The sequence below is a fragment of the Bombus affinis genome, chromosome 11, assembly GCF_024516045.1.
Source record: "Bombus affinis isolate iyBomAffi1 chromosome 11, iyBomAffi1.2, whole genome shotgun sequence".
In the NCBI taxonomy this organism is placed as follows: Eukaryota; Metazoa; Arthropoda; class Insecta; order Hymenoptera; family Apidae; genus Bombus; species Bombus affinis.
This window is the reverse complement of record NC_066354.1, coordinates 7978048-8002326: the sequence shown is the minus strand read 5'-3', so window position 1 is coordinate 8002326 and position 24279 is coordinate 7978048. Positions and strand designations below refer to the sequence as shown.

The following is a 24279-nucleotide window of genomic DNA, read 5'->3' as shown; positions in this document are numbered from 1 at the left end:
ACACACATCATACACACGTGTGTTGCACATGCACAGAACGAGACCCTTCTTGTCTACCATGTTGATTTTTCAGGACTCAATTTTTGGATAGTTTCTTCTATGCTTTCGGCATGGAAGTGTCCAGAATTCAGACCTATTTATATGACTGTGACATTAACGATTGAAATTTATCTTCAATTATATTTAAACATGTAAGATATATATAAATTACATGGTTCTGTTATAAAAGTAATAAGAAAGATATATGCTTTTTAATACAAACTAAATACATAATGAAATAAATGCCATTTTTTAATTGAAATTGAGATCCCGTTATATTAACAAAATTTTATTTCATAAAATTTGTACATATGTAATACAATTAAAATATATCAAAAGTTTAATATAATTAAAAAAATATGGTTCATCTTTTAAGTGAAAATAAAAAATATTATTTGATAAATGCTTATTTACAATGCATTATATATTTCATCTTGTTTTTTTTTTTTGTTTTTTTCTTTGTACAATCAAGTGCACGTATATTAAAAAGATTATAAATATTTATCTATAACACAGATAAATTTTTTTAACTACTGGAAGCTATAGAAAAAGTATGTTACAGCATTCATAAATGTAAAGTACCAGACTTAGTCAACTCGAACTGGAACTCTTGTATGTATTGTTGTTTTATTTTGATAAATATATACCTGTGTTAAAATTGCAATATCAATTATAACTTGAAGAGTACCACAAACTTCAAATTGTATTGGAGCTTCTCTTATAACAAAATAACATGTTTTAAATGCATCACCTAATGTCCACAATGCAACCATAACAATACTGAAATTAACAGAAAAATTATTTATTTTATAAATGTTATTCAGATATCACATCTTGTTATTAAATTATAATTTTGTACCTCATTCCATTAGTTGATTTATTAAAAAAATTACGCAAAAATTGTGGTATTCCAAGCATAGCCTCTGTTAATACTGCAAGTAATCCTATAGTTTCAACAAATATTGGTACATCCACTAATAAATATGTTAGAATTCCTATTAATACAGCAAATAATAGCATAAAGTCTAAGTAAGATTGAAAATCCGTCCACTTCCAAAAAAAATTTGCATCAAAATCTGTTCAAATTAAGATTTAACATGAGTTATAATTTGAAAATACATTATTGTGTATGTTAAAAATTTCTTTTCTTTTCTTTGTACCTAAACATACCTGAAAATACACGTTCTCTGACTTTTATTACTTGATTTCTGCTTTGTACATTTATACACAGTTTAATCATTATAAACATAGTAACAATCATGCATATACTTTGTAATAAGAGAGGTATTTCATAACGTTTCCCAAACCTGTAAAAGATACAAACCTGTATTAGTATGAATTGACACAACACAACCACAAATTTTTATATTAAGTAAATGTACAAACCAAAAGAAAATACGTAATGTATTAGCTATTAAAAGTGTAAAGCATACATAAAGGGAGAACCCTTCCGCACTATCCCTTCTTTTAATTTCTCTATATTGTGGCACATAGGGAATAATACCACCAAATATTATTGCTCCAGAGGCGACCCAGTTTGCTATATCTTTAATGGATAATTGCTCATAGACATTATACATTGTAATAACTTTTTTTTATTTGCATATTTTACTATCTATGATTCTTGGCACACGCCTAATTTTAGGTTATGACTCCAATCTTTTTGAACATTATATCATATCTGCTACGAATCATTAAAATCAAATAAACCTGCGATAGCAAAAGAAATGATAAGTCACATACATGAACACATACTACTTAAAAAATGAAATATGTAAGTACTTACATACTTACCGTTATGACTTCTATACAGCATTTACTTTTACTAAAATTAAAGATATTGATAAATTCATGTACATATCTATATACATATATAAAATGTATTATTATAGTTATAAATATTAATAAATTAAAAAATTGATATAAAGTTTAATTACCTGCTGTAGATAACAGAATTGTGATACAGACATAAATTCAAATTATTCAATCATAAACAAAATATAGTCACAGACAAAATATGTTATGTATCTTTGTAGAAATATAGTACGATCGTAAATTAACATATGCAGCAACATCGATTGATTTCGCGGAATTCAGGATCGTATGTGACTCTTACCGTTGTAGAATTTCAAGCAATAACATTAAAAAGACTGTAAACTAAGTGTAATACATTTACTACTGAAATAATTGTAAATTCTGTTTATTATTTATAATAATTAAAACTCTGCATTTTAAGAAGATTGTATCTTGTTTATGATTAATTTCCTTCTTTCAATGTTTAAGTTTAGAACTTAATTATCATTAATTTTATATATATATATATATATATATATGTATTGTATAAAATATGAATACGTAATATAGATTAATGAATACATATATGTATATATTTACAACAAATGTAATTTATAATGTTATGTCAGAATATTAAACAAATAATTAAATTGTTTCAGGTGTAAATTGTTACATGATTTATATGAGATAAACTTTGTAGTCATATCTAGTACGAAGTAAAGAAGAATTATATTGTTGCTTGGTAACCATACAGTAACAACTTTAAACTTGTATGTATATGTTACGTACCTCACAGTATTTACGTGTAATTAGTAAGATATAAATTTTTAGTTAGTGTTGTTTTATTAATTGTATAGCATCTTTTAACTATTTTTTAAATTAGTACATCAAGTTAGAAATAAGATCCAAAATAGACAAGTAATAATATTATAGTTTTGAAGAAATGACAAGATGTAATAAGAGTGAAGTTAATCTTAAAAGCACTGGTATGAAAAATGTATTTCTTTCATTGTTCCATATTATCCAATTTGATCGAAATATCGATGTTTTAAATTATTTGGGAGGATATATATTTTACAAAATTCTTTTTTAACCCGTAAATTTATATTACATGTAGCATACAATCAAAATGGACAAAATTATTATGAACAATTAACAGCATATAACTCTATGAGCGCGCACTTACGACGTATTTTACTGGCAAAATGTGTCGTTGATGCTAGAAACAGAAGCTACATACGTAAAAAAAAACAAATGTGTAAACAAACAGATTGGAAACCACAATTTGTAAAAACTGAAATTACAAATAATGTAATTGATAAATTGACGTATGATATCTCATATCATCCAATGGTAAATTATTCATATAGCTCATTTCTGATTACTGAGAAGTTTGCACGAAATATAACATAGGAATGAAATTATAAATTATTCAATTCAAAAATTATAAATTATAGATTATCCTTTAATGATTAATTAACAGGATTTTTTAAGAATGAACTATGACTCAAAGTATTTCTGCCAGTGTGAAGCTCAGAAGTACTTTACTAATCCTTTATCCGATTATAATGTGATCTGTTCACGACCAAAATCTCACAGTCATGTAATTTGTCCAAGTTCATCAATATTTAAAACAGGTAGTTCGGAGCCAGTTACATCAAATAGTAAAAATATAAAAGAACAGTCTTATTCACAATCAAGTAATAGTTGTAGAAAGATTTTTAATTCTACAAGCGTGGAGACTGCATTAAAATTTCAAGATAGGTGAGATAAAATTTTGTAATAGAAACATTTACTTCGTTATTTAAATTGACCAAAATTATAAGTATTTGTTATTGATAAATTATTTATGTTACCGTAAAAATATATATAGAATAGAAAAAAATTCGATGTATTATAAATCCACTTGTGATTATTTATCACAAAACATCAATCATCTTCCATCAGAAGATAGCACATTAAGAAATTATAGAAATTATAAAACCGCTCAACTATGTACTGACTTCATTGATCAAAAAGCACATATAAAGGATGAAGAAGCGAAATACGCAAAATTTATGTACGATATTACACATGAAATAATACTCAATGGTTTGTATACTGATGAAGAACTACAAGAAGTATTTAAGAAACACATTGAAGAAAACAAAACAATTCTAAATACGGTTAGAATAATATCACTTATTATCACTTAAGTTTATAAAATAATGTTAAATGCATAAAATAACAAACTTTGTGTATCTAAATAGAAGCGAATGTTGTGCGAAATTTATCAATTAAAACTTGCTTTAAATATATCGGATAATTCAGAGGGAGAAGAATTAGAAGATCTTGTATATGCTCAGCAATTATTAAATATTTCTGAAATTCGATCACTGATGCCTCCAAGAGGTCTAAATGAAGATAGAGCACTTAAAAAATTAATGTGGTATCAGAAACTAGACGAAATTAGGCATGATGCACTAAGCGCTAAAAGTAAATCGGTCATATTGATTGATGCTAATCCCGAATTACATATAACTGAGAGAGATGTTCTAACGTCATTAATAGAAGCTGATATCAATCCCGAGAAAGCTCGAAAAATTTGTAGAAAACTTTTTTTTAAAAGCAAATCATTGGTTCGTTCAATAGATTAAATGTAATATGTAATTTATATATATTGCCTTATTAATATATTATCTTTTTAGAACCAAATGATAGAACCAAACAATGAATATGGAATAGAAGAAAGTGATCAATTTGATACCAATTTAACAGAATCTTATAATTTAAACAAAGTAGATGAACAGGATAAAAGTTCTGTGACTGATGATTTTGTAACATCAGAAGAACATAAAGATATACAAACATAAAAAATAATAGTTATATAATGCTAAACTATGAAAATAAGTAAAAATTCATAAAATATATTCAATATGTAAATATAACAATATTCGTTTTACAATCAGGAAAAATATTTTAATATTGTTATTTTTTCTTTTATTACTAAAAATAAGTATTACATTTCAATTTATCATTTTATCAGTTTTTTTAAACTTTCTTCAACATTTCTGTTCGTATTATGTTAACACAAAATAAAATATATAATAAAAAAATATATGTTACAGATGTACATATTATATAGTTACAATATATGTGTGTGTATCAAATTTGTTCATGGTATTTACTCTTCACATATTACATGTATATATCTCATAATTATAAGCATATGTTTATACATTTTTACATTATTATATTTAATGCGTACATTGTACATTGTACATTGGCTATAAAATTATAAAAATTATTTATCATTACTCCTATTAAATTCTTTACTAATATATGAATATAAATGTTCATTTGTACTTTGTATACAAATTACTTTGTGCTTACTTATAATAAATTTACATATATATAAAAAATTTATAACGTTATCTAAAGCTTGTCTGTAAAAACCAAAATTTATTATAAAGTTAGGTAATATATCTAGCAATTAAATTTGAAAACAATTACACAATTCTCAATTAAGAATACTCTTTCAATTAAAAAATATAATTTTTATCTCACATAAATGATATAAAATTCATTCTCAGTTTAAAAACTTAGTAAAAGAGAGATCTATAATAAATATACTTACATGATATCTTTTTGAAATTCAATGCAATAACACTATCATCATGTTGTAGTTCAATAACAATTTCATTTTTTTCTATTCAATATGAAGATAAAAATAATATAGGGGGCATTTAAGATATTTTTAAAGCATGCTATAATAATAGTTACAATAATAATATTTACTTAACTATGAGAAAATAATTAGCAAGTTCTCTATATAAAAATGTGACCTCTGATCAGCTATAATATTTGAAAGAGTTTGAAGTAATAATCTCTTTTATCAACTACCATCTGATGCATTTGAAGAAGAATCTTCAAATTCTGGTGCATCAGGACCTCTATTTAAAATACTTAAGAGATCTGTGACATGCCTTATAGTAAAATCTGGTTGTGGATCTCCCTTTAACAAGTGTGGTTTATCCAATGTTGGAATCCAAATTGTACACCCTAGACCTGCTTCTATTCCACCTATATATGGAAAATAATAATCTTTTAAACTGCATCATTTTCTTTATAACGTTAATTGATTGAAATAATATTTTCAAATAAGATTATTCTACAATATTTGAATGTAATATTTTCTAATAATTCGTAAATAATTAATGCGCGTGATAAATAAAATATGATAATAATGTAGTACCCAGGATATCAGTTTCCAGTTTGTCACCAACCATTACACAACTATCTGGTTTAACATTTAAAAATCGGTATGCTTTTCGAAATATTTCCCTTTTGGGTTTTTCCCATGGTAAATCTCCTGATACAAGAATTATATCGAAATATTGTTCTAGTGAAAGTTTTCGTATTTTTTCCCATTGTGCATTAGATGGACCATTTGTAATCAAACCTAAGAGGTATTTTAACCTCAATTGACGGAGCATAGAAACTATATCTGACGGCAGAGTCAAATAATAATATCGTAGACATAACCATCGCTCGTAAATTTTTTTTGCTAGATATGAGTATTTTTCTCCAAGTGCTCTACTCCATAAAGTTATACGCCAAACATCCAAGGTGTGAATTACATTATCAGGACATTTTCTAAAGAGCTTCAAATATGTTGTTGTAATCTTCACAGATATATCTTCAGGAATACCATATTCTTGTGTTAGTTCCTCAGCCAACTGCAGATAAAGTTAGAATACCACCTATTAGACATTTTTTTTACTTTATAATACATAAATCAAGCAATATTATAAAATAATGAACAAAATATAAAATACGCACTAAAGGAAAATGAATGATTTCCACATTCAACATGATCTATAGTATAATGTTTTGATAACTGGGAAAAATGATAAATGTGAAAAATAGATTTTATAAGGAGTAATTGACATATTGAAAGTGAAAAATAACCATTCATTGAATGTGGATTTTGATGGCTGAACCAAGCTCTTGGGAGAAAGGATACAAACGATCAGTTAGGAACTTAGGTCACTTAATTCAGTTTTTGATGATTACCTAGAAAATGCATTGATTCATTGAAATACTCGAGCCGATTAGTGGACACTCGAAGTGGCACCCGCCGTTGCTGTAATCACAACAAAATCAGTTGTGCCAACAACAAATTTATATTACTCCAACCCTAAAAACTTTACTCAAATGGTTGTTGGATGTTAACATTTATACTTATTTTTGCAGATTTTATGCCATGTATTAAATGCAATATAAGGGATAATTCTTACATGATTGAAAAGTTTATCTAATGTAATTTTCTAATATTAAAATAGGGAATAATTTAAAAGATAAAATACTTTTAAAAACAATTTCTTTAGTAGACCATTTATTATTTTACGAAGCCATTTGTTATACATAAGCAATTTTTCATACATACATTCACAAACTGTATTAATTCCAAATTTAACTTATACAAATTTTCTAATATTTTATAAATTAATACAAAATGTAAAAATAATTTTTCCTAATATATATTTCAATATTTGAATTTCTAAATCTATTTAACTCATAGAAACATTTGGTAGCTCTTTTGCTTGCCAGAAAGCTATTTTCAGACATGATTACATTTATATCTGATCTGTGATTGTATACAGGTTTACAAAATTTTAGCTAAACTGAATCACTAACTCGAAATATGAGTGTTATTTTGATGAAATAAGAATTATTAATAGTTTCTTTCATATGCAATATAGCGTAATATAAAAAAGGAAACATGTGTAATATGTATACACAAACAAACATATTACTTAACAACATAAGAATGGATTAAGTATCTTGGCTATTCTATCAATGTATAGATATATAGTACTTTCATTTAATACATGATAATAAAACATCGATATAAATTTTTGGATTGTTTTTAATCTCCAAAAAGATGTTTTCCCAGCTCCATCATACGATGATTTCTGCATACTGTTAAAGCCCCACGTGTCTTCAAAACAGAAGCAACATTTTCATCTGCTTTAACTAAATGGCACAAAAGATCTTCAAAAGCAAACTTTACATTTGGCTGAAGACTTCCTATTTTTATTTTCTTGAGAATCTCAATAATTTCTTCTGCCCAACCTGACTCAAGAGTAAATTGTGAAAGCCAAGGTATAACTTGTAATACCCCAGCCATTGTTTGCATTCCAAGAAACCATAGTTCCATAAGTTCCATCCATTGTTCTTTATATGACATAGCAACAACAAGTTCAGTGGGATCATTGCTTTCATCAATTATATATGCATCCCACAAAAATCTTATAGTAGCCTGAATATATCGACATATAGAAAAATCGTTTTTCTTGACACGTGTTGCCTGTTGCTTCAATAACAGTAATCCCAAAACTGCAAGATGACCATGCAATACTAAATTTTCAGGAATTTGTTTAAGTTCTGGGAGATTATTGAAAATAAATTTTAATAAAGAAATAAATGTTGGTGATTCTTCCACTAATTTTTCCTCTAATACAGTAATATTCATTAAAATATTGCACACAGAGACCATGGCCACCCTTGAATCTTTGATTGCTTCTGATACATGAAGGTCTAAATCTTCTTCTTTTTCTGGTTCTTTCAATGCTTTTAATCTTTCTGATTTTGGTATTGGTGGCTTTTTATGATGAACAATTGTCCAATGGTAAGATAAACATTCGAACAGGACTTCCTCTTGTTTGTGTTTAATTAAAATTTTTCTAGCATCTTCTTCTACAGCTAAATAGCACAATGCTGGTAATAAAAGCCTTAATAAATCAATTTCACTTAGAGGATCATAAGTAACTAGTTCTCCAGATGATGTTGCTTCATCACTTTTAATTTTAGCATTTGCTTTAGCCTTCTCTGACAATTTTCTATTTCTGTGTGCATAAAATGTGTCATTGGCTAATGTTAATACATATGGTAAAACTGCATAAACTTGAGAACGCATAGCTGTTGTTTCCTGAGCAAGCCATGCTGCTAATACTCTTACCACAGCACAAATAAATATTTTTTCTTTGACATCTGTTATTTCTTTCATCTTAGATACTGCTGTAAGTAAACCTATAATTGCAGCAAAGGTTCCCTTTAAAACAGTATATAATGACTGTTTTTCTTTTTGGTCTAGGTCCAACTGATCATTAGTAATATATCCAAGAGAAATTTCAATAGTAATAAAGCAAGATGTAACTAAGTCTGCATTTGCTATTATAGTTTTTAATTGTTTTCCTTCCACTTGCATTCTAACTTCTATAGATGACAATTGAATCAATAATAATAAAAATACTTTTGGTTTTTCTTTATCTAATAAAGTCCATTCTGCTCCTAATAAATTTAACATGACAGAAGCAAGTTTTAGTGCTGGATCACGTTGGTTTTTGCCTATCTTTGATCCAAGAATATGAGATAAAGCTTTATAAATGCTAGAAGGCCAAGATTCTTCTTTAGCAGTTTCACTAATTATGTTTTTTCTGCAGGACATTAGTAAAGCTTGCAAAATTGTACATAATTGAAATTTTCTTTCTGTATGATCTGTTTCAAAATCTAATGCAATCTTGTTTATAATAACATGGAAAGGTGCAGTATCTGTTGCATCCCATGCTTCTGGACCAAATCTCTGAACTAAAGTAACTAAAATGTTCAAAGCCTGGTCTGTCTGAAAGCTTTTTTCTGAATAAATATCACACATTTTTGTAATTGCTTTCTGTTTAAGTAAAACTTGTTGTCCAGGAGAATATTGTGCGATATTTTGCAAACAGGTATATGCTTCACTAACAATAATTAACATATTATCATCTGCATCTTCATCAGCTTGCGATATAATTTCAAGTAATGCAGGTATATGAGTAATCATGTCAGGATGAGAAGCTAATTCTGATTCTCCACAGAATGCAGAAAGTATAGACAATGCTACAGACTTATATACTTGTGGAGGACAATCCACAGGAACTACTTGTGTAGATAATAATTTTGCTAGAAATTTTTTTCCAATAGCTTCAAATAACACTTTTTTTTCTGCTACTGTACAATCTTTGCTATCCATCAATTTTGTTATCATAAACAATGCAGCAAATTTTTCTGAATCAGTTTCAACAGACTTCAAAATAGTTTCATATTTTTTCACGTTCTTTGAAATACTCATGGTTGTAGTTTATGTTGTTATAATTTAAAGAAAAAAAATATCTATTTTTATAATCTACAAGTATTTTTCTACTTTTATTTTTTCTCGTACGATGACAAACTTTTAGATGCAATTCACAAACAATTCCAGAATTTTGATATTTACTCAGCAGTATTTAACAAAGATTCACTGAGATTTGCATCTTTCACATGTCACAGCTAAAAGCCAACTGGCAGTACTCCCAGATCAAGCTCCTTAAAACTAGCCTTGCCCTTTGACACACTCACTTAGTCAGACAGAAATAAAGTTGTACTATCACAAACATTAATTCCACAAACATGTGTACATTAACATTAAGATATGAATTATTTTCAATACAAGGTTAGCAGCGTTCTTCAAATAGCGTTCAATATATTAGCGTTCAATAAATAGCGTTCTTCAAATAGCGTTCAATATATTAGCGTTCAATAAATAGCGTTCTTCATATATTAACTGCTTATGTTAAGTTTTGTATTAAAGAAAATAACATGAAAAGCTGTTTAGAATAACCACATTTTACAGAATTTCATTGGAAAAGAATTTTGAATGTACACATAATTCTACCATTCTACCATAACCTTCTCCACATGATATAGCATGTGAATGTAATAGTACAATTAACTGGTATCTTAAGATCGTGAATCGTGAATATCTTCAGTAACGTGCTTACACGCTTTTTCTACCTTCTGTTGAGCGTCTGGACAGTGCAGTAGGATCGGTCGAAAATAACCGTCCGAGAGAAAGCACTATATCAGGGAGTCAGCTCGTATTACACTGAAGCTTCTATTTTCGTACCATCTTCGTATCCAAACGGAATTGAAAGATTACATGTAAATGTAAATGTAATTACTACGAGATACTTTTTTTTGAAACAGTAAAAGAAGTACCACAGAAAAACAATGTATAAAATTATACGTAAATTAGCAATATGAGCGACTTTTCATTTAATTTCGAGAGAAAGATTAACTACGGCTTTTGCGCACTCTCTAAGAAAGACATACACACACATATGTATTTCCAGTATTTTAACCAATACTAACCGTTTATATACACGCATACGGTTTTTAATATTAATATAATTTCAAATATTTTAGCGTACCTTTCGACATGTTTGATTGTCGCCCTTTCTAGTCTCGATGAGAGTATTGTCCAGATCAAAGAACACAGCGCTTATAGATATATTGGATGAACAAAAATGCTTCTCATGCAAAGTCGCCATTGTCATTGGAAAAGTAAATCTGTTGTTAATTCGATGATAATTCAACAATGTTTCAATGAAGAGTCGCGCATAAAAACATATAATGTTCATATAACGGTCTCCTTCTGAAAACACTCTAAGGATAAATATACAATTATTTTAATGGTCAGATGTCAGAACAGATTATATCTGTCTTGTCTCGACCTGATGCTTTTCGTTCCTGTCCTGTCCTGACCTTTTCCTCTTCCTTGATTTCTTCTCGAATGAAGAGACATCTTTAATAGAAATTGATATTGATCGTCGATAAATGCATGATCTAACTTTTATGTGTATTTATATTTGTGTACATAATTCTACAGATTTAGAGTTAATGATAAATAAAAGTTTTCTTGTTTTCATCCATTTATTTCTTTTTACATAATTATTAATATATTTATTTCAAATAACAGGTATCGATACTAACACAATTGTTAAATACGATATTGAAGATATTGAATAAATTGGATTTTAGTACAAACAAAATTACGAATAAGTTATTATAAATTATATATTTTATATAATAACATATTATAATTTTAGTGCTAAATATTACGTTATTTATATAAATAAAAAGCAATGATAAATAATGCAAATCGTGTAATTTAAAGACACTGTAATATTGATGGCGCCAAAGTTAACATTTGTTTTTCGGTTTTTCAGGTATATTATATCTTATTAAAAAATGACAGCCATGGCAGCCACAGCTACTCTTCAAGGAGATGAAGAATTTGAAGAATATAATCCACAAGCAAAATTAATAAAAACCCTGGAAGTACGTTGATTCTTTAACCTGTATCATATTCTTTTTCCTCGTTTTCTTAATGTTTGTATGAAATAATTTATATCATTTACAAAATTAAATTTAATATTTAATAACTGTGTTACTTGTTCAGGGAAATGGCATAACAGCAGGAGATGTAAAAAAGCTGGAAGAAGCTGGCTACTATACTGTGGAAGCTGTAGCCTATGCTCCAAAAAAGTGTTTAATTGCTATCAAAGGTATCAGTGAAGCTAAAGCAGATAAAATTTTACAAGAAGCTTCTAAACTTGTTGTAATGGGATTTAAGAGTGCTACTGAAATTCATCAAACTCGTTCCAATATTGTTTTTGTAACAACTGGTTCTAGTGAATTGGACAGACTATTAGGCGGTGGTATCGAAACGGGTTCTATTACAGAAATATTTGGAGAATTTAGATCAGGAAAGACTCAATTATGTCATACGCTTGCTGTGAATTGTCAATTACCGATAGATATGGGTGGTGCAGAAGGAAAATGTCTTTACATAGATACAGAAGGAACTTTTAGACCTGAAAGATTAATTGCTGTTGCTGAAAGATATAAGATAGCAGGGGATTCTGTATTAGATAATGTGGCATGTGCTAGAGCTTATAATACAGATCATCAAACTCAATTACTAATTCAAGCTAGTGCTATGATGACAGAATCTAGATATGCATTATTGATAGTAGATAGTGCAACTGGTTTATATAGAACTGAATACTCTGGAAGGGGAGAATTAGCTGCTAGACAAATGCATTTAGGTAGATTTCTCAGAATGTTGCTCAGATTAGCGGATGAACATGGTGTTGCTGTTGTTATAACCAATCAAGTTGTGGCACAAGTTGATGGTGCAGCTAGTATGTTTGGTGGTGACCAAAAAAAGCCAATTGGTGGTCATATTTTAGCTCATGCAAGTACTACAAGATTATATTTACGTAAGGGTAGAGGTGAAACTAGAATATGTAAAATCTATGATTCACCCTGTTTGCCTGAGAGTGAAGCAATGTTTGCAATAAATGCAGACGGTATTGGTGATGTCAAAGAATAATACTATATTTTTCTCTTTTAAATACTTATGTTTATAAAAGAAATTATTTCAAGATGCGTTTTCCAGAAGATATAAGATAGTATTTTTATTTAATTAATGACGCTCTTTAAGGATATATAATTTGTTTTATTATACAAAAATATTGAATAAGTAGAAAATATTGTTATATGATTATTGCGCAACATATGATCTAATAAATCTAATAAAAAATATCAAATGCATAAAATAAGACAGGAAATACTAAATGTATAAAGTAACATCAAATATATAGTAGTAATTTAATTTGTTTATATTTTTTTAAGTAAATATGTACATTGTAGAAAGAATAAATTATATATTTGAAAATTTCAAGAAGTTGTTTGCGACCTACCTCAATAAACGGCAAACTTTTAGTGAATATAAGAACTAGATTATCTAGGAAATTTTGGTAATCGTTTTTATATTAGGAAATATATATAATAAATTAATACGTAACAGACAACTTTTTAATAATAAATAGTTCAATTGTGTATATAGATATAAAAAAATAGTTAGTTGCTTTTGCATAAATTGCAATGTTTAAATTGCACCGCGAAAGAAATATATTGCAGATGTGGCCATTTTATCGACAGAAGATTGTTTCACAAACCGTGCTTAAATATTTTCTACGGTTTTTTTCATTTAACATTAGTATTAGGGAAAGAAGAGTTGGATTTATAATTCTAAATACGGATAAAAACGTTAAGCTTTTAAGAAATAATTTTGTTTCAAGGTTGGTTATATGTAGCGTCACTTTTATTTCACAAGATATGCATACGTATACATATAGCGTATATATGTATAAAAGGACAAAATTTTCACTTTAATTTCCTTCTTAATATTTCTGTAGAATGTTATAATTGCAAAAAAGATTTCAGAATTTATTGATTTAATGATTGTGTTTTATTTTCATATATACATAAATTTATATATAAATTCTATAGTGTAATCAATAAATCTATTGTTTTACTTTGCATTCCAGTGTGAAATTATTATCTACAAAAATGAGTGAAGATATTTCCTTGTTTACTTTACCGAATAACCAACCAATAATTGCTTTAGAATGTGATACTGCATTTAATGCATTAACAAAAAAAGAAAAATTATATGCACATTATTTAAGTCAAGCTGCATGGAATGGTGGTCTTATTGTATATGTACAAACTTCCCCAGAATCACCATTATTATTTGCCCTTTTACATAAAATTTTCTTATCTGAAACAATAAATGAATTGAAAAATTCTGCATTTAATGCTGGTGTTAGTGAAGATGAGTTCACAGTAAGTTTATTTATAATATATGGAATAGTAATTTTAATTTTTAAAAATAGTTCTTAACATTAATTATACAATTATATTATACTTTTAGGCATTTTTAGTATATTCTTGTGGAATCTTTGCAAATGCTGGTAATTATAAATCCTTTGGTGACAGCAAAATAATACCTAACTTGCCTAAGGATAGATTTGAAGCCATAATAAAAATTTCAAAGACATATGAAAATAATCCCAAAGACATTGAAGAAATTTGGAATAAAATTCAAAATATAATATATTCTACAGAAGGAAAATTAAAATCTTTGGGATTAGGTGAAAAAGGAGTTACAACTTATTTTTCTGCTAATTGTACAGACAAAGATGCAGAATTAGTTAATGATTTTATGCAAAATAAAGGACTAGAATCTTATAATGCCAGATGTTTTAAAATAGCAAATAAACAAAACGATTCTGAAGGTTCCAAAAACATAGATATATATGAAATCAGATTAGCTTCTGTGGAGATCAATGATAATCCTAATATTACATTGTCAGAAGAAGTATTTAAAAATGCAAGGTTTAAAATTACAAGAGGAGACTATAGCAAACTTTTGATTCCAGTTGTTGATAATATTCAAAAAGCAAAAGAATATGCTGCAAATGAAACTGAAAAGAGTATGTTAAATAAATATATACTGCATTTCAAGACAGGATCTTTACAAGATCATAAAGATGGGTCTCGTTTGTGGATTAAGGACAAAGGGCCAGTTATAGAAACTTATATTGGTTTTATTGAAACCTATAGAGATCCAGCAGGTCAGAGAGGGGAGTTTGAAGGATTTGTAGCAATGGTAAATAAAGAAATGTCCAAAAAATTTGCTACATTAGTAAGTAATGCAGAAAAATTTATACCAAAGCTTCCTTGGGCCAGAGACTTTGAAAAAGATGAATTTCTAAGGCCTGATTTTACTTCATTGGATGTTCTAACATTCTCAGGATCTGGTATCCCTGCAGGTATAAATATTCCAAATTATGATGAAATTAGGCAATCAGAAGGATTTAAAAATGTTTCTTTGGGTAATGTAATTCCTGCAAATATGAAATTAGATGTACTGCCATTTTTATCTGAACATGATCAAACTCTAATGAATAATTATAGAGTTGCTAGCTTTGAAGTACAAGTTGGTTTGCATGAACTTCTTGGTCATGGAACAGGTAAATTATTGAGGAAATTAGAATCTGGTTTATATAATTTTGATATGGGAAAAGTAAAAAATCCTTTTACTGGAGAACCAATAAATAAATTTTTTTTACCTGGTGAAACATATGATTCAAAGTTTGGATCAATGGGATCTTCTTACGAAGAATGCAGGGCAGAAGCAGTTGGATTGTATTTATCTTTAGAGAAAGATATACTGAGTATATTTGGACATGAGAATTCTGAGGCTGATGATATAATATATGTTAATTGGTTATCTTTATTATGGACTGGTTGTGCAAAAGCTTTAGAAATGTATCAACCATCTACTAAGAAGTGGCTGCAAGCTCATTCTCAAGCAAGATATGTCTTACTTAGAGTTTGTTTAGAAGCTGGCAATGATTTTGTTAATGTTGTAGAATCTGAGCCAGGGAAGAATTTATTATTGACTGTTGACAGAACAAAAATTTTGACAGTTGGTAAAAAGGCGATTGGAGAATTTTTAACTAAATTGCAAATTTATAAAAGTACAGGTGACATTGAAGAAGCCAAAAAAATGTATGACAAATATAGTGAGGTACCCGAAACGGGTCCACATCCATGGGCACATTGGAGAGATATAGTTTTAGCTCACAAAGAACCACGAAAGATATTTGTACAATCTAACACAGTTGTAAATGGTCTGTATTCATATAATTATGTACATTTACTATAAATTCTTATAATATTATTAATTTATGTATCATGGTACAGGTGAAAATGAAGTACAATTGAAAAACTATGAACCCAATTTTGCTGGAATGATTCAGTCTTGGATAGAAAGATTCCCTTCTGCAGATGTTTCACAAACACTTATCGAACTTGCAGAAAAAGACAAACAACATTTTACACTAGAAAAGTAATCAACTATTTAATACTAACATTGGCTAGAAAAGATATTTTTTTTATTATGTATACTGTAATGTTTATATATGTATATATGGATAAAAACCATATATATAATTATGAAAAAAATGGTTTATTGGATTTTTAAGTACTCTAATGAATAAGCATGTGAAAATATCAATATTTATGCATATAACTATCCTAATAACATGAAATATATTTGTAAAATTATACAAACGATATAAAGTTGTTTTTATTATTTATTGTATATTTCATGCGAATCACATATTCATACATTACTTTTCTTGAGAAAAATTTGTATGGACCGCGTTATGATTTTGTATACCATTTAGTATACTTGAATATACAGTATGTTTTCTTTACACTATATACCATTCATCATTCGTAACTGTAGATTCTAACTCGCCTGGGTACTGCAGAGTACTACGCATGTATATTGATTTGTTAAATTGGCGGGAAAAGCCTAAAGAATATTAGTTTGTGTAGTAAAATGGTGTCAGAAGAATCGTTAATTCTGTGCTTTTCTAATTTAGGTTGTGATATTTCCGATAAGTCCGTGATCGATAAATGTAAGTTACTTATGGACTTATTGTGTAAATGCAAGATATTTATTCTTAACCTATACGAATTTCCTAATCAGTAATTTATTAAAAGCATCATTTGATCCGAGACAGACATATTCTCTATATTTGATGATATATTCGTATTTGATTGCATTATTTGTACTGTTATATATATTTTATAAATATGTGTTAAACAATTCTGATAAATTTTATAACATTTTGGAATATTTATACTATATATCATTGTAATATGTACACATTTATGTAACTTAGCAAAATATGTTTATATATATAGAATTTTGTCAGATATTTTTAATATTTATATTCGTTCTTTGTCATTTATATAAAATATATTAATATATTACTTTTATTTAATATATCTTTAAAGAATTTTTTTGAATAGGTATTCAGCTATGTCATGATTATAACATAGATGAAGAAAAATTTGTAGAATTATGGGTAGCATATACAATTCCACATTCCTTAGATATTGATCCAACAATAAACAATCTTATTAAGTTTGAAAAGGAAGATTTAGAAAAAAACAATAAATGTTCTTTAGACGTTCCTACCCAAGTAGTATCAAATATACATATTGATATACAGTCTAATACAGAAACTACGTATCCTTTCATGTGTTTTTATTAGTAACAAATTTAGCAATCACTTATATTCTTACGTCTTTAAGTTCATGTGATTTTCAAATGTTATTCTTACATCTATTTATTGCATATAATAGTGGTAAGAATGTTTTGGATATATACAGCAGTGGAGAATGCCCTACATTAAAGGTAAGCTTTCATTTTAATCATTTTTTAATTAGTCATATTTTATTACATAAAATTTAGTATATATAATTTGACATAATACATATATATATTTTAATACTAATTATTTATAAATATTTTCACCAATTAAGCAATGTTAGAAATATTTAACATACAGTCTATTGTAAAAAAGGATGAAAATATGTTTTAATATTCTTCATCAATAATTATTTTTACATTTATAATATTTTTCGTCGAATTTTGAGCAGACTATTTTGAGTTCAAAAATTACTCGTTCTCCTTATTCTTTCTTTCAAGAGGGAAGGTCTCTACCCTTGTAATGGTCTTTCGACATTGTTGCCAGATTTATCAAAGTATTCTTTATAAATTAGATGTCTAAAATTATTACATATAACCAAATTTTGTTATAAAATTTTATTTACATTTTAGAATGATTTTAATTTATTGTAATTAAAAATATTCATAAATATTTTGTCTCTTAATAAAAATATTTAGTTTGAAAATATACATCCTATACTGTCGTTAGAATAGAAGTCTAACAATTTTGCTAATAGATTATAATTATGAATGTCCTATATTGCAAGACATACGATATTTTATAATCTTAAAACGTAATTTCCATAAGTGCTTCTGTGCATATAATGTTGTGTAAGTGTTATGTTTTGTAAAGTGTTGCGAAAATAATGTCCAACCTTTTTAATGCAACACAACACGTAATAAATATTTTTTAAACATAGTTTTTTTAGAAAATTTTTGTATTATATATAGGAACAATCTATTTTATATTGAACCTCAACCTTGGCAGTGTAATGATTTACATCGCTTTGGCAACACTGTCTCACATTCTTTATGGTCGATCTATGGTCTATAGTAGCAATGACGTAAGGTTTCTACCTGAGGATCTTATTCTTTATAGAACGTTTGGAATTGTACTTTACAAAGTTATACGAAGTAGACAAAATTTTAGATTTAAGTTACTGTCATATTTTTTATTTATTAGTACGCTCAACTCGATTGCAAATTTTGACTTCAAATTTATGTTAACAAATACACATAGAAGGTTACATGTAATTTTTAATATATAAGAAGAATACCGTTTAAACTTTATTCTATTTTTTTATTTTTATCATATTTAAAATTGATTATTATCAACATTAATAAAATCTGGTTCCTTTTCAATTAGCAAAATAAATTAGAGGTATAACAGTAATGTCTTCTTAAATTTTTATTTCAAAGTAGAACTTTTCTTCTTATGAACTTACTGTTTCATTTTATTATTTTACTTTTTTTGTTAATGTAAGTTCAAGGTATATCTTAGAAGGTTTTAACATATTTTAAGCAACTTATACAATAGTTAAGTTTTATTCTTTATAATGTTTTATTTTACTTCTAACATATTTCTTTTTTATAAAAATATAGAAAATCTTACGAGATTACAATATTGTCATTGGCAGCCCTACCATTTATTGCAAATCAGAACATCGTGTTATTTATTATGCTTACTATTGATGCTTAATGTTAACAGTAGTGAAATTTCCGATGCTATTTCGCGGCAGGTGGTTTCTTGTCCTGAAGCGCTGTTGTAGGATCTTGTTGAAGCACCATAATTCCCGCCACAAAAATCGTCCAGGTAGATCGCCGCCATTATCCCCTCCTCTTCTTTCCCAGTCTCCCACAAAGGACACTCTTCGAAGGAGGGGAATGTTGGAATGATTCTTATTGGTAGAAAAAGGATAGTGTGCCTTCTCATATCGTATAGAGAGGGATTCTCCTTCCATCTAAGAAAGCTGACCAGATTTCTTCAGAGGGTACGATTTCAGTTTTCAAGGACCCAGACTCCATTATCATCCTGATGCGCGCGTGCGTGCACGCTTACAGAATTTCTGAACAAAGCGTTGTATCTTTCGTTTACTCTTATGCTTCAGTTCTCAAGTTGTATTGAAATTTACGGGTTGTAGTTTGCTAAATAATTGATTTGTTCGTGTACTAGGCAGTTATAGTTGATATTTTAAAAAAATTATTCGGTACGATGAGATATCTCGATGGCGTCGAATCGAGACGCTACCGCTTGCCTGTCAGCGAAGTCACGAGGAGTCGGAGTGTATTATTCAGTGATTTGCCGGTTAACCGTGTATTTTACAGTCTATATGCAAGCTGTAAATTGTGTGTAAATTTTGTTGTGAAATAGTAAATAATTTGTGCAAAATAGTATTATACGAGCGAGTGTAGTGTGTATTATATGTTGAAATGGTCGAGTAAAGCGTCAGCCATTATGGAATTCGGTTTGAGTGAATTTCATACTCGAAAGTCATTCCGCCAATCGTATAACGTTTCGCGTCATAACGACCTGTTGCTATTGTTATTGTTGCTGTTATTGTTTATTCAAGTTTTTTTTACTTCTCCTATCATTTCATACCATACAGTTCCATATTTATTGCAGAAATGTGCCAGATTGATTGCACAGAATCGGAAAAGTTGTTCATTACGTATAAAGGTTGCTTATTCACATTGAATTTATCATTAGATGTCGTTACAAGAAATATGAGATAAATGTATTTGCTAACATTAGGAAGGTTTACGGATAACCTTATTCACATTGATACACATGCTTGTACATATATATTATATGTAATAAAAACAGTGCTGTATATGAGAAAGAGAAAGAAGATCGATTGTCGTTGTGTGCGTACACGCGAATGTCGTCGACCGTTCGTTGGTCGAGAGTTCTGAGCGTCGCGTCGCTACAACCTGTTGCTTCAACTCAGTCGCATGCTTCTTTAGATCTACTTCTTTCTTCATATATACATTTCAATGTTTTGATATTTTCCAAATATTTGACGAAAAAATGTCTCGGGTTACTAAGCAAAGGTATTATATGATTAACTATTTAGTTTTATATGTTCTATGTTTGAATTACATGTACTTTCTTGTCAAATAATATTCTGTATATATATATATCCTCACAAATGTACATGATATTTTTATATGAATATAAATTCACATAGGATAGTTTTTTGAAGTTGCACCTAATCGTTGGTAATTCTACACTTTCCTGTTATATACTGTATAAAATATTTTTTCTTTTTTAGATATTTTTAATCAGGAGTATTGCACATAATTATTTTTGTTATCGCGTTCCGCCTATCTAAAAGTCTGCAAGATTTGTATAAATAAGTAAATTGTTGGTTTAATAAGATTAAATTGCGTGTAAATTATAACAAAATTTTAGCTTCCTTAAGCGACACTTGGTTCAAAGATCTGTTCTTTAGGGAGTTGCTTACATCTACCAATTAAATGCAATTGACCAACAACTGACAGTGCGATCTCTTTCCTCTCTTTGCTCCAATTTCTAACTCCTCGATATTCTCTCTTATATGTATAAAGTAAGTGAGAATTTCGGATGATATAGGGAAAAAAGAAAAAAAAAAGAACAGTTGGATATTTGTATTGAAAAGTGAATGAAATACCAACGGTTCTTATAGCGTGCTACAACTGTATCTGGTAAAAGCTTCATGTTATTTCCCACGGTATCTCTGTGAATAGTGGGGCAAAAGATTGCCAGGGGCGGATAGTTTGCGGAGAGAGGGGTAGAAGGAGAAATAGACTCTTCATGTATTCGTCAGAAAAGAGAGGGAAAGAGGACAGCCCAATGATCGATTCAGTTTTACATGATCTGATACAAGTATTGTTCAAGCAAATTTCGTATCTGTTATTGATATTTTTACAGAGAATTGCGCGCATTGGCATAAATTTCATCTTCTAATATACTTTATAAATAAATTGTGTAGACATAGATCGATCAAAAAGAATAAACCGTTTCTAAAGAATTAGAAACATTCGGCGAATGGAACAGTTGCTGTGAAAGAAAGCAACAGATTAATTGAATGTAAAAGTATCGAACGCAAAGTACAAGAAATGGACAAAACTAGATCGAAACAATACGTAACAGAGTGCCAAGAATGGCCAGGTTAATAACAATTAACCTTCTTCGTTATGTTGACTCCCGAAGATCATGCTATAACTGTACACTTTTTGTCATTGTAACGTTACCGGTTAAAATAACTGTTTATCTTACTCTTTCTGAATTTATTCACATTCTCCTGTAATCGCTAATTAGGAAACAATTTTTAAATATCGATAGTTCGAAGCACGCAACATTAGATTCGTATGATGTAATAAGGAAGGCGACAGAGAAAGAAAACAAGCGAAAACGAGAAAATTCATCTTTTCCAAATTTGCCAAATGAGTGAAGGTCTAGTGCACAGGAGATCAAATTGTGACTAGATCCACACTCATTAAGCACGTTTGGATTCAAACATCGCCGTTTCATTAATAATCATAAAATAAGTTTTCCCATATTAACGCGCAACCGTTTCAAAAATTTATCATCGTTATAAACTTTTTTCATTTATGAAGCCTTAGTACGATGTAAAACAGATAATTCCATAGGCGAGTATGAATGTGGTGCGCGTTATGGTTTACTTCGTGACTAGATACATACTCGTCTACGGTGATCTGTTCCACTCTTAAAATATTGTGTGTAATATATGAAATATATATATTTATAACTTGCAGTAGAGATTATTTTATATTATTATATAGAATACCGTTTTACTTCTTTTTAAGCAAACTAAAAGAGCAAGGAGTCCAACAGCTGAGACAGAAAGCAATAATAAATTACGAGCAGTAGGCCATACGTTTACACCGTTGAATTATACCTCACAATCGTAAGCACACTATCTAATCATTTTTATTTACATGTTTGTGTAATTCGATACTGCAATTAGTAAATTTCAATAATTGTTATAGTGATGTTCCAATTCGTGCACCCAGTACAACGGTTAGAGGCAAAGTCCTTTTACTTTTTGGCCCTGCCATTCAAAATTGGAAGAAACAAAACGAGCACGATGTATCGATCGTTAAGGCGGATAATTCTCATATACCTAAAGGTGCATTGTACATGTTTGAAATGTTTTCCAATCAGGGAGCCATTCTTACCATGCATTGTCAAAGTTTTGGCGAGCGATTGTGCTACGCTTGGAACGCCATTGAACCTCCTAATTCGAATATACGTTACATTAGAAACATAGCGCCTATAAAACCAGTTGTGTTTAGAACATGGGGCAGACTATTTATAACAACCGAAAAGCCCAGTGGAAGGAAAATTGTTATGCTGGAAGGTACTAAAAGGCTTAAAATTCAGAAACAAGCTCCCATTTTACATCTGAATCTTAAAGGAATTAAGCATTACTCAGTGTTTACCGGTCAGATCGTTGCGGTTGAGGGTATTATCACTACTGAGGATACTTTAACAGTAAATAAATTGTTTGTTAAGGGATATGCACCATTATTCGATGTACCCAAAATATCGAAAGATATTAAAATATACGTTGCGGCTGGTCCGTTTACACCTTCTGATAATTTAAATTATCAACCTTTATGGGATCTTATGGAACGCGTTGTAGAAGACGAACCTAATATGTTAATATTAGTTGGACCTTTCGTAGAATATACACATCCTGAAATTAAAAAATGTAGTTTGAAAGAGACTTTTCAAGATTTTTTTGATACGCTTTTAACGAAGATTCTGCAATATTTACAAGGGTATATTTCAGTTAATAAGGTCATGTTAATATAATAATGTAAATTAGCATTACTATTCTTCATAATTTAGGAAATCTACTCGCATTATATTGGTACCTTCTAATCGTGATGTGCATCATCATCCGGTTTTTCCAACTCCGGAGTTTATTCTAAATACAAATAAACTTGGATCAAATACGACGAATATTTGTAGTATGCCAGATCCATGCATAATAAACGTAGATGGCTTACATATGGGAGTAACATCGGTTGATGTACTTAGACATCTTGGACAACAAGAAGTATCGTAAGTGTATCAACATCTAGGTAATAAAATATAAATTTTATTGTAACAATTTTTTTTTTAGGAATACACCTGGAATGGATAGACTTGGTCGTTTGGCCGAGCATGTATTGTCTCAGTCCTCATTTTATCCTGTATATCCTCCTCCTCCTGGCTTGAATCTTGATACCAGACTTTGGAAACAATACGCTTGTTTTGAACGGCAACCTCACGTGTTGATCTTACCTTCCGACGTTAGACATTATTGCAAACCATTAAATGAATGTCTCGTTTTGAATCCGGAGCGATTACAAAAGTATATATGTGCTAAGTTATGTGTACGGCCAATGAATAATGGAAAATGGGATCCAAATAGAGTATCTTGTGAGATTGTAAAAGTCTGATTGCTTTTTTTCTCATTTTTTCTTATATTTTCTTGTTATAATGTAAGGTACGATAATTAAAATGCAAAAGTAAAAAGTTTGTGTCTTTTATTTAAAAAATGATGTTAATAAAAAGAATTTGTATATAATTTGTGTTTTTATGTCTTGATTTAAGCGAAATGAAAGTATAAATATTGTTATATATCGATGTAATACCATGATTCCTCTCTCAT

General features: G+C 28.8%; 7 protein-coding genes across 13 annotated transcripts; 4 read left to right on the top strand and 3 right to left on the bottom strand.

Annotated features, from left to right (window-relative positions):
- Positions 1–312: 312 nt before the first annotated feature.
- LOC126921930 (solute carrier family 66 member 2) lies at positions 313–2116 on the bottom strand. Of its 3 annotated transcripts, XM_050734007.1 has the most exons (6): positions 1977–2116; positions 1834–1864; positions 1426–1585; positions 1210–1346; positions 899–1115; positions 313–819 (listed from the first exon to the last, which is right to left on the bottom strand). In XM_050734007.1, the coding sequence occupies exons 2-6, from the start codon at positions 1853–1855 to the stop codon at positions 627–629; spliced, it is 729 nt and encodes a 242-aa protein (XP_050589964.1). In that variant the 5' UTR covers positions 1856–1864; positions 1977–2116; the 3' UTR covers positions 313–626. The 3 variants fall into 3 exon arrangements, with proteins under 3 accessions (XP_050589964.1, XP_050589965.1, XP_050589963.1); XM_050734008.1 differs by lacking the exons at positions 1834–1864; positions 1977–2116 and having other exon boundaries at positions 313–686; positions 791–819; positions 1426–1627; XM_050734006.1 differs by lacking the exons at positions 1834–1864; positions 1977–2116 and having other exon boundaries at positions 1426–1627.
- On the top strand, positions 1705–4982 carry LOC126921916 (uncharacterized). 2 transcript variants are annotated; one of them, XM_050733964.1, is made up of 7 exons: positions 1705–1813; positions 2493–2603; positions 2951–3186; positions 3317–3597; positions 3707–3998; positions 4083–4451; positions 4521–4982. In XM_050733964.1, exons 3-7 carry the CDS (start codon positions 3004–3006, stop codon positions 4683–4685), a joined length of 1290 nt encoding a protein of 429 aa, XP_050589921.1. In that variant the 5' UTR covers positions 1705–1813; positions 2493–2603; positions 2951–3003; the 3' UTR covers positions 4686–4982. The 2 variants fall into 2 exon arrangements, with proteins under 2 accessions (XP_050589921.1, XP_050589920.1); XM_050733963.1 differs by having other exon boundaries at positions 2493–2819.
- LOC126921924 (N-acylneuraminate-9-phosphatase) lies at positions 4790–11506 on the bottom strand. The gene is made up of 4 exons (XM_050733992.1): positions 11406–11506; positions 11103–11337; positions 6068–6551; positions 4790–5895 (listed from the first exon to the last, which is right to left on the bottom strand). Exons 1-4 carry the CDS (start codon positions 11474–11476, stop codon positions 5708–5710), a joined length of 978 nt encoding a protein of 325 aa, XP_050589949.1. The 5' UTR covers positions 11477–11506; the 3' UTR covers positions 4790–5707.
- On the bottom strand, positions 7204–10361 carry LOC126921904 (neurochondrin homolog). Its single transcript, XM_050733933.1, has one exon. The coding sequence runs from the start codon at positions 9983–9985 to the stop codon at positions 7745–7747; it is 2241 nt and encodes a 746-aa protein (XP_050589890.1). The 5' UTR covers positions 9986–10361; the 3' UTR covers positions 7204–7744.
- On the top strand, positions 11496–13162 carry LOC126921922 (DNA repair protein RAD51 homolog A-like). 2 transcript variants are annotated; one of them, XM_050733989.1, is made up of 3 exons: positions 11496–11650; positions 11901–12012; positions 12134–13162. In XM_050733989.1, the coding sequence occupies exons 2-3, from the start codon at positions 11923–11925 to the stop codon at positions 13067–13069; spliced, it is 1026 nt and encodes a 341-aa protein (XP_050589946.1). In that variant the 5' UTR covers positions 11496–11650; positions 11901–11922; the 3' UTR covers positions 13070–13162. The 2 variants fall into 2 exon arrangements, with proteins under 2 accessions (XP_050589946.1, XP_050589947.1); XM_050733990.1 differs by lacking the exon at positions 11496–11650 and adding an exon at positions 11675–11733.
- Positions 13163–13531: 369 nt separating this feature from the next.
- On the top strand, positions 13532–16671 carry LOC126921899 (dipeptidyl peptidase 3). The gene is made up of 4 exons (XM_050733916.1): positions 13532–13820; positions 14070–14367; positions 14456–16220; positions 16294–16671. Exons 1-4 carry the CDS (start codon positions 13624–13626, stop codon positions 16440–16442), a joined length of 2409 nt encoding a protein of 802 aa, XP_050589873.1. The 5' UTR covers positions 13532–13623; the 3' UTR covers positions 16443–16671.
- Positions 16672–16809: 138 nt separating this feature from the next.
- Positions 16810–24195, top strand: LOC126921910 (DNA polymerase alpha subunit B). Of its 3 annotated transcripts, XM_050733944.1 has the most exons (7): positions 16810–17015; positions 17413–17632; positions 17749–17800; positions 22424–22524; positions 22607–23401; positions 23472–23687; positions 23749–24195. In XM_050733944.1, the coding sequence occupies exons 1-7, from the start codon at positions 16937–16939 to the stop codon at positions 24065–24067; spliced, it is 1782 nt and encodes a 593-aa protein (XP_050589901.1). In that variant the 5' UTR covers positions 16810–16936; the 3' UTR covers positions 24068–24195. The 3 variants fall into 3 exon arrangements, with proteins under 3 accessions (XP_050589901.1, XP_050589903.1, XP_050589902.1); XM_050733946.1 differs by lacking the exons at positions 16810–17015; positions 17413–17632; positions 17749–17800 and adding an exon at positions 19237–19605; XM_050733945.1 differs by lacking the exons at positions 16810–17015; positions 17413–17632; positions 17749–17800 and adding an exon at positions 19617–20291.
- The last annotated feature ends 84 nt before the right edge of the window (positions 24196–24279 follow it).

Coding starts and splice junctions, on each gene's coding strand:
- LOC126921930 (XM_050734006.1), bottom strand. CDS start 1,619: ATGTATAATGTCTATGAGCAATTATCCATTAAAGATATAGCAAACTGG. Junction 1,347..1,425: donor ACATTACGTATTTTCTTTTG/GTTTGTACATTT, acceptor TATCTTTTACAG/GTTTGGGAAACGTTATGAAA. Junction 820..898: donor AAATCAACTAATGGAATGAG/GTACAAAATTAT, acceptor TGTTAATTTCAG/TATTGTTATGGTTGCATTGT.
- LOC126921916 (XM_050733963.1), top strand. CDS start 2,777: ATGACAAGATGTAATAAGAGTGAAGTTAATCTTAAAAGCACTG. Junction 2,820..2,950: donor AGTTAATCTTAAAAGCACTG/GTATGAAAAATG, acceptor TATTACATGTAG/CATACAATCAAAATGGACAA. Junction 4,452..4,520: donor TTTTTAAAAGCAAATCATTG/GTTCGTTCAATA, acceptor TTATCTTTTTAG/AACCAAATGATAGAACCAAA.
- LOC126921904 (XM_050733933.1), bottom strand. CDS start 9,985: ATGAGTATTTCAAAGAACGTGAAAAAATATGAAACTATTTTGAAGTCT.
- LOC126921924 (XM_050733992.1), bottom strand. CDS start 11,476: ATGTCTCTTCATTCGAGAAGAAATCAAGGAAGAGGAAAAGGTCAGGAC. Junction 11,338..11,405: donor ACAGGAACGAAAAGCATCAG/GTCGAGACAAGA, acceptor ATTTATCCTTAG/AGTGTTTTCAGAAGGAGACC. Junction 6,552..11,102: donor ACAATCAAACATGTCGAAAG/GTACGCTAAAAT, acceptor CTTTATCTGCAG/TTGGCTGAGGAACTAACACA.
- LOC126921922 (XM_050733989.1), top strand. CDS start 11,923: ATGACAGCCATGGCAGCCACAGCTACTCTTCAAGGAGATGAAGAATTT. Junction 12,013..12,133: donor AATTAATAAAAACCCTGGAA/GTACGTTGATTC, acceptor TTACTTGTTCAG/GGAAATGGCATAACAGCAGG.
- LOC126921899 (XM_050733916.1), top strand. CDS start 13,624: ATGTTTAAATTGCACCGCGAAAGAAATATATTGCAGATGTGGCCATTT. Junction 13,821..14,069: donor AGAAATAATTTTGTTTCAAG/GTTGGTTATATG, acceptor TTTGCATTCCAG/TGTGAAATTATTATCTACAA. Junction 14,368..14,455: donor TTAGTGAAGATGAGTTCACA/GTAAGTTTATTT, acceptor TTATACTTTTAG/GCATTTTTAGTATATTCTTG.
- LOC126921910 (XM_050733944.1), top strand. CDS start 16,937: ATGGTGTCAGAAGAATCGTTAATTCTGTGCTTTTCTAATTTAGGTTGT. Junction 17,016..17,412: donor TAAGTCCGTGATCGATAAAT/GTAAGTTACTTA, acceptor TTTTTTGAATAG/GTATTCAGCTATGTCATGAT. Junction 23,688..23,748: donor CTTGGACAACAAGAAGTATC/GTAAGTGTATCA, acceptor TTTTTTTTTTAG/GAATACACCTGGAATGGATA.